General features: G+C 42.1%; 1 protein-coding gene across 5 annotated transcripts; it reads left to right on the top strand.

Moving 5' to 3' along the window:
• Window positions 1-483: 483 nt before the first annotated feature.
• Window positions 484-10,396, top strand: LOC103067048 (zinc finger protein 202-like). 5 transcript variants are annotated; one of them, XM_025175559.2, is made up of 8 exons: window positions 484-562; window positions 1,759-2,184; window positions 2,887-3,004; window positions 3,148-3,230; window positions 3,974-4,006; window positions 5,336-5,462; window positions 6,334-8,328; window positions 8,648-10,396. In XM_025175559.2, the coding sequence occupies exons 2-8, from the start codon at window positions 1,792-1,794 to the stop codon at window positions 8,698-8,700; spliced, it is 2,802 nt and encodes a 933-aa protein (XP_025031327.2). In that variant the 5' UTR covers window positions 484-562; window positions 1,759-1,791; the 3' UTR covers window positions 8,701-10,396. The 5 variants fall into 5 exon arrangements, with proteins under 5 accessions (XP_025031327.2, XP_088007390.1, XP_088007391.1 ...); XM_088151264.1 differs by lacking the exon at window positions 3,974-4,006; XM_088151265.1 differs by lacking the exon at window positions 8,648-10,396 and having other exon boundaries at window positions 6,334-8,639.
• The last annotated feature ends 45 nt before the right edge of the window (window positions 10,397-10,441 follow it).

The following is a 10,441-nucleotide window of genomic DNA, read 5'->3' as shown; positions in this document are numbered from 1 at the left end:
ATTTTGGCGAAGATTTGGTTCATCCTTGACGCCCTACTGAGTTTCTTCTGACAGCTACAGATCATCCAGAGCTCATATCTTTAAGGAAAATAGTTTTTCTCCTGCATTTTTGATCTTGGTTTAATTTTGACCAGATTCCAGACCCTTCAGATGTTTCATTTCCTTAACATGTTGGTGGTGGAGTTTCTACTCCTCCTTGACAGATATATTTTTACTCCTGTGTTACGTTCTGTGAGGAAAGAGACTCAATTACCCACTTCTCCTGTGTAATTCCACTTCCCACTCCCATCATCCTGGGCCTCGGGAAAATGCATCCCTCCTCCCACCCTCTGCAAGGCCGCTTGAGTTCCCCATCGAAGCCGCCAGGGGGCCCCCTCGGCAAGCCTGGCAGGCTTCGAGCTTCGGGCGAGCAAGGAGCATGCGCCGATCCTTTTGCCCGGAGAGGAGGCGTTGCATTCTGGGAATGTGGGGAGAGGGCGGGGCTGGCCTCTCCAGGGCTCCGCGGTCGTTGCGGCTCGCGAAGGGGCTGCGGGAAATTCTTGCGGGGAGGGGATCTGTCTGGGTGAGTGGGGGGCTCTTCACGGGGGAAACCCCGTGCTGGGACTGCAAGGGGTTCTTGCAAAGTCCTCATTCAGCTTCAGTCTTTTGAATCCTGGGGGGGCGGGGGGCGAGTCCCTGGCCCCATGTTCCCCGGCCGCCTGTTTGCATTTATGTGCCAGGCAGCGGGGAGGCAAACCACCAGACTTGCTGCGTTGCCTCCTGGAGAAAGCCCAGCATCCCCAGGAAGGCGGAGGGGACCTGGGGGAGCCCCTGAGTGGGGAGGGGAGGAGGGAGGGTTTGCATTGCAAAACTCGAGGTTTTCAAGAAGGGAGTTGCCCGGTTGCTTGTTGGTCATTTGTGCTTCAGAATCCAGCCATGGTCTTAGTAGGCTGAGGGACCCAGAACATCGCATTAAGCCAGCGTTGGTCAACCTGAGCGACCTTAAGATCTCTGAACCTCAACTCCCAGAATTCCCCAGCCAGCATGCTTGGACTTCAACTCCCAGAACTCCCTAGCTGCCATGCATTCTGGGAGTTGAAGTCCACACACCTTAAAGTCGCTGAGTTAAGAAACACTGCATTAAACTGTAATCTGATTTATTTGTTTGTGTTTTGCATGTTAAGTGAATCTAGACATCACCCCACTTTAGGTTCATCATGGGTTAACGTTACCTGTGTTAGCGTATAAATGTAAATTTATTATCCAAAAAAGCCGATAGGAATATTTTGTTGGCTTTCAGGAAAAGAAATCCATGAATGTCCTAAATAAAAGTCTGTATACAATATTCTGAATCTTTGAGTGGTAGTTCATTGTGGAGATCCCATTTTGCCTCCCTACCAGTCATGCATATCATTATCTGCTAATTCATTTCCCAGTTTTCCTCCCCAAACATCTGCCCTCTTAGGAAAAAAAAATAGTATAGAAAAAAAATAGAAACCAGGAGACTGTGAGTTCTAGTCCCACCTTAGGCATGAAAGTCGGCTGGGTGACTTTGGGACAGTCACTCTCTCTCAGCCCAACTCACCTCACAGGGTTGTTGCTGTGGGGAAAATAGGAGGAGGAAGGAGTATGAGGTATGTTCGCCCCCTTGAGTTATTTATAACAATAATAAAGGGATAAAAAAATATTTTAAAAAATCTTCCTTTTGATTTTTCATCAGGGGATGGTCTTAAAAAATACAGCTCCTTATTTGTTATTTTGTTTTCTTTTCCTCCTCAGATACATTGGCCCCATTTGGAGAACAGACAGAAAATGGAGGCACAATATGCAGCAGGTGAGGGAGCTGGAAAAGGAAGCTGTGAGAAGATCTGGGCAGGAACTGGGCAGAAGATCCTGGAGGAGAAAACTATGAGTTCAGAAGTCCAGCACTGGCTCTTCAGAAATGTCCACTACCAGGAGGCCAAGGGGCCACGAGAGCTTTGCAGCCATCTCCACCACCTTTGCCATCAGTGGTTGCAGCCAGAAAGACGCACAAAGGCCCAGATGTTGGACCTAGTGATCCTAGAGCAGTTCCTGGCTGTCCTGCCCACAGAAATGGAGAGGTGGGTCCGGGAGTGCGGCGCAGAGACCAGCTCCCAGGCGGTGGCCCTGGCTGAAGGCTTCCTCCTGAGCCAGGCAGAAGAGAAGAGGCAGGAAGAGCTGCAGGTAAGAGAACCTCATATTTGGCATTCTAAAAAGGACATAAAGTACTAAACAATTTTAATTGTTTCATTTGAATTTTGAATGTTTGGACCTCTTTCTGTCACCAACAGAAGCAAATATGTGTAGCTCAGAGTTGAACTGTGGAGTTCTTGGGGTTCTCTGAGCTTGGTTGTTTTCTTGCAAACGTTTCGTTACCCGGCTAGGAACATCTCCTCACCCGCAGTCATCACCCAGATAAGCAGAGATTAACACCAAGATTATCATCAGACATACAATCAAGCAGTAAACAATACTGTAATCAAGGAACTACCAGAGGAAAAAATAAAACAAAACCCCCACCCCCACCAACACTGGCAGGGCAGGCCACAGCACATAAATAGGGAGCAAACCCCATCCCATTTTAGCACTGAAGATGTTACCTAGCCGGGTAATGAAACATTTGCAAGAAAACAACCAAGCTCAGAGAACCCCAAGGACTCCACTCTTTCTGTCAGAGTTTTCTGACATTAAACAATGTACGAGATGATTTAACTAACATTTGTTAGTTGCTCCATTGTTCTTTCTAGAGGGTGTATTTGGGGCAATTATTTTATTGTCCTCCTCCATCCCTATTGATGGACACTGGGGACTACAAAGTTGTAAGCCAAGAATGAGAATCCACTTCTTTTGTGCTGTTTTCTCATTTCTATTCCTTGGACCTTTTAGGTCCAAGGATCCTTCCTGCAGATGGTCCCAGAATTTCCTGAGAGAAGGAGGGATCCTTCAAATCCCTCTCAAGAGCTTGGGACCTCCCAAGATGATCAAAATTCTGGCATCTTACTAGGTAAGGGAGTGGTCTTCCAAACAATGTGAAGTTCCCCAGACAGATTCAAGCTATCACTCATCCTTTGTCTATAATATCTTCCTAGGTGTTAGTTAATTATGCTTTTACAAATTCTGCTTCTTTCATTTTTGCCTTTCTCACAGGGAATGGAACAATATCACTGGTAATTTTAGGATCACCTCCCTTTCCTGGTGAAATCAGAAGACTAGCAGAAACTCCAACTCAGGTAGGAGGAGAAGCATCAAAGAAGATGAAAGGGACCATCTGAAGGCCTCCTGTGTTCTTCTGGGGATCAACATATAATATTTCTGTTCCCAAGCAACAAGGAATGGAAAAATTTGGGTTAAAATCAGTGACCAGTTACATTCAGCTTAGCACATCTATTAGACTATTGTGGAAATAGACTTGAAGTTTAAAAATCTAAACTGAGAGATCTAATTTCAGAACTTTTCAGTTCTTCTGTGGTAGTTTACTATCGAATGTAAAGACTTAAAGTTGAATTTGACTTCTGGGTTGTCATTCATTTCTTCTGGAATTTTTAAAAAATTCTCCTGTTGAGCCAGCAGCCATAAAATTATGAAGTTGGAAAAGGCCACAAGGATGTTCATCCAACCCTCAGCAATGGGCAGGAAAACCAATTAAATCATCCTTGAGAGGTGGCTGTATGCCTCTTAAAAACTTCCGGAGGTGGAGAATCCTGAGATTTTTGAGCAGTCCCCCTTCCGATACTAATTATGATGGACTCAGCTTATCTCAGTCCAGGATAACACCTTAGCCTTAGGTGTTTGGTGAGACTCTGTTTACCATAAGTCATTTTTAAAAATTGAAAAGATAGGAAGAAAGTAGAAGACACATAGTAACAATTCAAGTGAATCTTCAAGTGAATAAAGAAAATGCTTCTTGTTTTAAGTTCTTTTTTTGTCTTTATTCACTTGAAGATTTCAATTTGTCTTTCCAAATTTATTTCAGGAGTGTCCTACTGCTCAACACAACATAACCAAAGTGAGTAATTAACATTTTAAAAGCATAATTTAAAACTAGTAAAAAGATCCAAAAGGGTGTCAGTGCTTTAAAAAGTGAGGTAAAAGATGTATTGTCGAAGACTTTCACGGCCGGAATACGATGGCTGGTGTGGCTCTTCAGGGCTGTGTGGCCGTGTTCTGGAAGTTTTGTTTCCTAACGTTTCGCCAGCATCTGTGACTGGCATCTTCAGAGAGCAGGAGCACAGACAGGAGCAGTTCTCTCTGTGCCCAGGATGATGTGACCCTTTTGTGGGTATTTATAGAGATCTGAGGTAAAAGAGTTTAGCCCCAAACATTCAAATGGTAAATCAGATCAAATGATGTTACAGTGGATTATAAAAACAGAACAGTCTCCAAATATAACTGATATCTGTAATCAAGCCACTGTGGTCTTGTGGAGAAGTTTCTAATTTGTGTCTGAATGTAGATGCTAACCTATGCAGCTTTGCAAAAGCTGCATAATTTCCTCCCCAGCTTGTCTTTCTTAACACCCATCCAGTCCAGAGCTCAGACCATGAGCACCTTCCCTGGAATTTAAGAAGCAGAAATTGGTCTAAGTTTCATCTGCGTATTGATGACACCCACACAAATCCCTGGATATGTTCTCCCAGCACCTTCAGCTGTAGAGAGCCAAGGAGATGGCCTTGAAACCAATATTCAGAATCCATTAAGTAAAGCAAAAGGATGGAAGCATTCCTTAAGTGCTAAGAAGAGACTCAGGATGACTCCTCCCAGACTCACTGGAGTCTAAGATGGAGGGGAGGAAAAGCACAATCAGGTTTGCAAGATTCGGTCAGGATAGCCTATCTCAACGAAGTATTGTTCTAGTCTTCCTGTGGAGTCAGTTACCTGGCCCTACCTTGTAGGCCTGACACATGAACATGTTGAGCATGAGCAGGATTGATCTTTGAAGGATGATTTCCCCCCTGTCCATTGCCTAAAATGTCAGTCAGAATCCCACCACCAAGACCTCTTTCTTCTGCGAGCACCAGGAAAAAATGGAGCTTCTGATACCTGGTGTCTCCAAGGCCTGTCATTGCCAGTTTGCCCAGAAAATACCGTGTTGCTTTCCCTGAATGGTTCTGAAAGTCCTGCAGAATCAGTAAAGATGATCACCCCAAACATTTCCTCTGTCAAAGACTAAGCTATGTCTGTCTTCTCACCTTCTTCACAATTTTTGAATCCTGTAGAAAGCACCCCTTTAAATAATTCCAAATCCCTGTTTTGGGAACTTGTTAATTAAGAAGGAGAACATGCAAATCCTTCCTCAGGTTCTCTGTTTATAGGGAATCTTTTTTTCCTCCTTCAGGGTCTCGTGTCCTTCGAGGAGGTGGCCGTGTATTTCTCAAAGGAGGAGTGGTCTCAGCTGGAGCCTCACCAGAAAGCCCTGCATGGGGAGGTCATGCTGGAGAATTCTCAGAATGTGGCCTCTCTGGGTAAGGACCCCTGCTGGGCCCTCAGATACTTGGAGGAGACATTTTGTGGTGGGGTGAAATTTACTGATCCCCAATCAAACTTCAACTCTCCTGTGGGAGAAAGAGAACCTGTTCCAAGAAAGGGAAGAGTTACATAGCTATCTCCCTAGTTATGTCCTGTGATGATTTCTCTTCTGATGGGTGGTGGGCGTTCTCCTTACTTAGTATTTTAGTTCCTGTTGAACATCACCAATGGCATGTCCTTTCTATTCTTTTGCATTTTTTAAGTGTAATTCCAGGTCTCAGAATTTTGGGGAAGATTTTCAGTGTTTTGAGTTAACAGAGCAATTGTTATAGGCTGTTTCCTCAGCAGGGATGTGGTTAAGCCAAGGAGAGAATGAACACCAAATGGCATATGGCTCAAGATGTGTTGGAAAGAATGGGTAGCAAATTAAACCTAATTGGCTTTGACCTTCTCTCCCATTGTCTCATTGGGCACCCTGGAATAAATATTAAAAGCTTCTTTCCCCTCATTTGTCTTCATTCCCTGTGACCCTTGCTCAGTTTGATAGGAATGGATAAGGAAAATTAATAAATTGAAGCAGCAGCCACAGGTATGTTCTTTTATCTAAGGATTATGTCAAGTTTTCTTCTGCTCCTAAAATAGAAACAGTATAGTGCAGTTTTCATTCATATAAATTTGATTATAGCCTCCATCAGAAGTCCAAATTTGATAAATCTTTGATCAGATTATTTTATGTTAATCAGCACTGTAACCTTTCAAAAACCCAGAGAGTCTGCCAAATTTCAGCAAGCAAGTTGTAATCACAACCACATTTTAATTTTATTTCCTTTCCATAGCCTAATTTTAATTCTTTATTTTCCTCTCAAGGAAGTGATGGCCAGGACCAGGTGATCCAGAATAAAGAAGGGAAAGAGGAGTTTAGAAATCAGACAGAATTAAGAATTCCTGAGAGGAACAAGTCAGTACATGGGAGTAAGAAATCAACTTCCCAGTGTGTGCAGAATCAAGATTTTCTTGCCCACCAAAATCACAAAGGAAAAATAAGGACAAAGGATTTAGGGAAAGGTGTGAAAATACTAAAAGACAATTTAAATTTAGATATGCATTGTGGATCCAACTCCAAAGGAAACCAAGATCAGTGCAGGGAGAATGAAAAAAGTTTGAACTGGAGAGTCAAAATGGGAGAGAAGCCATATAAATGCATGGAATGTGGAAAAAGTTTCAGCAAGAGCAGTTCCCTTACTTGTCATAAAAGGATCCACACAGGGGAGAAACCATATAAATGCATGGAGTGCGGGAAGAGCTTCAGCAAGAGCAATCATCTTCTTTCTCATAAAAGGATTCACACAGGGGAAAAGCCATATAAATGTACAGAGTGCGGAAAGAGCTTCAGGTGGAGCAGTCAGCTTACTTCCCATAAAAGGATCCATTCTGGTGTGATACCCTATAAATGCACCGAGTGTGGAAAGAGCTTCCGTGAAAACGGATCCCTTACTTCACATAAGAGAATCCACACAGGGGAGAAGCCATATAAATGCATAGAATGTGGGAAAATATTCCGGAAAAGCAGTTCTCTTACTTCCCACCAAAGGATTCACACAGGAGAAAAACCCTATAAATGTATGGAATGTGGAAAGAGCTTTAGTCAAAGCAGTAACCTTATTTCACATAAAAGGAGCCACTCAGGGGAAAAGCCCTATAAATGTATGGAATGTGGGAAGAGTTTCATGTGGAACAGTCAGCTTACATCTCATAAAAGCATCCATACAGGGGAAAAACCATATAAATGTGTGGATTGTGGGAAGAGCTTCAGCAACAGCAGTCACCTGACTTCTCACAAAAGGATCCACTCAGGAGAAAAACCATATAAATGTCTAGAGTGTGGAAAATGCTTCCGTGAAAATGGGTCTCTGACTTCCCATAAAAGGATTCATATAGAAGAAAAACCATGTAAGTGTATGGAATGTGGGAAAATATTTCAAAGGAAGAGTTCCTTTATTTCCCACAAATGTATCCGTACAGAAGAGAAACCATATAAATGCGTAGACTGTGGGAAAATATTCCGAAAAAGCAGTTTCCTTATTTCCCATAAAAGAATCCACACGGGGGAGAAACCATTCAAATGCCTGGAATGTGGAAAGACCTTCCGTGAAAATGGGTCTCTGACTTCCCATAAAAGGATTCACTCAGGCGAGAAACCATATAAATGCATGGAGTGTGGAAAGACCTTCTGGAGGAGCAGTTCTCTTTCTTCACACAGAAGAATCCACACAGGGGAAAAACCATACAAATGCACGGAGTGTGGAAAAAGCTTCCGTGAAAATGGGTCCCTTACTTCCCATAAAAGGATCCACACAGGGGAGAAACCTTATAAATGCACAGAGTGTGGAAAGAGATTCAATACAAGCAGTAACCTTTCTTCCCATAGAAAGATCCACTCTAAGGAGAAACAGTATAAATGCATGGAGTGTGGAAAAAGCTTTACTCAGAGTGCTTGCCTTATTTCTCACAAAAGGATCCACAGAGGGCAGAAACCGTATAAATGTATGGAGTGTGGAAAGAGCTTCAGGTGGAGCAGTCACCTTACTTCCCATAAAAGGATCCACACAGGGGAGAAGCCATATAAGTGCAGGGAATGTGGGAAAATATTCCGGATAAGCAGTTCCCTAACTTCTCATAAAAGGATCCATACTGGGGAGAAACCATATAAATGCAGGGAATGTGGAAAGAGCTTCCGTGAAAATGGGTCCCTAACTGTTCATAAAAGGATCCACACAGGGGAGAAACCATATAAATGTACAGAGTGTGGGAAGAGCTTCCGAAAGAGCAGTAACCTTACGTCCCATGCAAGGATCCACTCAGGTGAGAATCCATAAAAATACTAAATTTACTGGGTTCGTTCCATGTATGCATGAACAATATTGTCTCCAATGCTGAATGTTGACTATCTTAACCCCTTCTTGATCTTTCCTTCCTTTGTCTAATCTTGCTGTAATTCTGCTTTTTCCATCTAATTTCTTACTACTTATTCTTAATTCAACCACATTAATCTGTGCTGGGGAAAAGGAGGAAGTAATCCAACATACATATTAATTAAAAGAGAGGTTTAACTCAGTGGGCTTGTGCCTTAAATTTCCAATAAGTTCCCTTCTTCTTCTTTTTTTTTTTTTGTCCCAAGCAGGGGATACACAAGAAAATGAACGTGATCAGGAGGCTGTTGTGCTGACATCATAAACACTCAAGAATGAACGGAGAAACGAGACATTTGCAAATCAGTGGGGACCCTAAAATAAAATTAGGAAAACCTTCAAGAATGTAGGAGAAATCCTTCAGGGTCTTTTTTTAACATACTACAGTCCTGGAGTCCTGACTGAACAGGATTAGAAAGGAGAAGCGCAATTGCATCATTAGTGCATCATTATGGTGTTCCTAGTGTTGCTATATAGTTATCATACACACTGTATATTGATTTGGAGTTTTTTGTTCCAATATTTAGATTGTGTCTCTTACACAATATATTTGTCTGAAATAGTGAATGGATATGTATGAAAGATGGAGTGCATGAGACCGATTCAGAGCAGGCCATAAATTAGAAGGGGTTGTTTGAAAGATTTCAGGTTATGCAGTTTGTGGGGAATTATCCGAATGAAGACATCTGAGAAGACATGATGAAAAATGGCTTGGGAAACAAGAGATGGATCATACGTGAACTAGGTGAGATGATAGCACTTAAGTGGAGAAGTACCAGGAGGTGTGAAAATAGGACCATGCTGGGGACTGGCCCAGCTTTATTGGAGAATATAAAAATGGATGAGAGTTGTAGTACTTGGAGCCATAATATAGAACAGGGTATCAAATGAGGAACTAAGCATGGTGGGCATCTGGTCTCGATTCTTCTGCACTTCAACTCTTAGCCTTAAGAGTCACTTGGATTGAGATGGGTGACTATAGAAACTGCATAAATTAAATAAACAAACAAACAAAAGCTTGTTAGAAATTCCTGGCTGTTGAGGACTGACTTTTGATCCACTTTCTGATGATCATGGCTATGTTTGCTTACCATGACCTTGGTCTCTCAGTGAAATGATACCTGTGTAATCTTCTGGAGACCTTCCTACTAACTGTAGACATGTATGAATTATATTATGAAAGATGGGAACAGGAATTGCTTTTTGCAGAACAGCCACATTCCTCTTTATAAAAGGGGAAAAAATTGGTGGGGGAAATTTTGTGTAAGCAGCTGTTCCAAATGTGGAAGAGGTACTGTACTGTAATTTCAATTAGCAGATTTTCTAAACTGATTGTTGAAGAAATATCTGAACAAGTTTTCTTTTTTATACATATTGGAATAATAGAGACCGGATGTCACTGAGTCACAGTAATAATTCAGAATATGCAAGGGTATGAGTTTCAGGTTACGTTCTGACTCCCTTGTTTATCTTGGTGTAAGGAATCCATCTCAGCTAGTAAATTTAAACTTATTTCCTGTTTTGATGCAAATGAAAGAACATCTAGACAGATGGCATAAAATTCTTTGGTGTGTTTGGGTTAAAATAAATACGATTCAGATAAATTTAACTCTAAAGCTGACTTACATGTTGGCGGTCTTCCCATATTTATTCCAAATTTGCAGGATTTGTTGAAATCGAAACAAATGAGAATGGGAAAGTTGAGAAGCCTAGAGAAGAGAAGCAGAGTATGGAGTGGTGGAAGGAAGGAAGGTTTGCAAGAATCGAATGATAGGAAGCCTGGAGAGGGATACCAAGTACTGTTGGTGTAAACTAGATTAGCTAGATTTCCTTTTCTTGCCTCATTACGTAATTTCTTTTGAGATACTATTGAGATACCCTTCCTTTTCGGTGCTTTGCATCATATTCTTTGCCCTAAGAGGAAATGTCATCTGTAGGAATGTATGTATGTATTTTTAGTGGATCACAATACGTAACACAAGAGGGCTGCAGTCCTTCTCAGAACA

This window comes from Python bivittatus, unplaced genomic scaffold (assembly GCF_059951505.1).
Source record: "Python bivittatus isolate LINGU-HERP-01145 unplaced genomic scaffold, Pbiv_v1 ctg000650_np1212, whole genome shotgun sequence".
Classification (NCBI taxonomy): Eukaryota; Metazoa; Chordata; class Lepidosauria; order Squamata; family Pythonidae; genus Python; species Python bivittatus.
This window is presented reverse-complemented; position numbering and strand designations above follow the sequence as displayed.

Excerpts from the sequence above, each read along its gene's own strand:
- LOC103067048 (XM_025175559.2), top strand. The coding sequence starts at position 1,792 with ATGGAGGCACAATATGCAGCAGGTGAGGGAGCTGGAAAAGGAAGCTGT. Across the intron at positions 3,231-3,973 it reads TAGCAGAAACTCCAACTCAG|GAGTGTCCTACTGCTCAACA; the intron begins GTAGGAGGAGAA and ends AATTTATTTCAG. Across the intron at positions 5,463-6,333 it reads TCAGAATGTGGCCTCTCTGG|GAAGTGATGGCCAGGACCAG; the intron begins GTAAGGACCCCT and ends TTTCCTCTCAAG.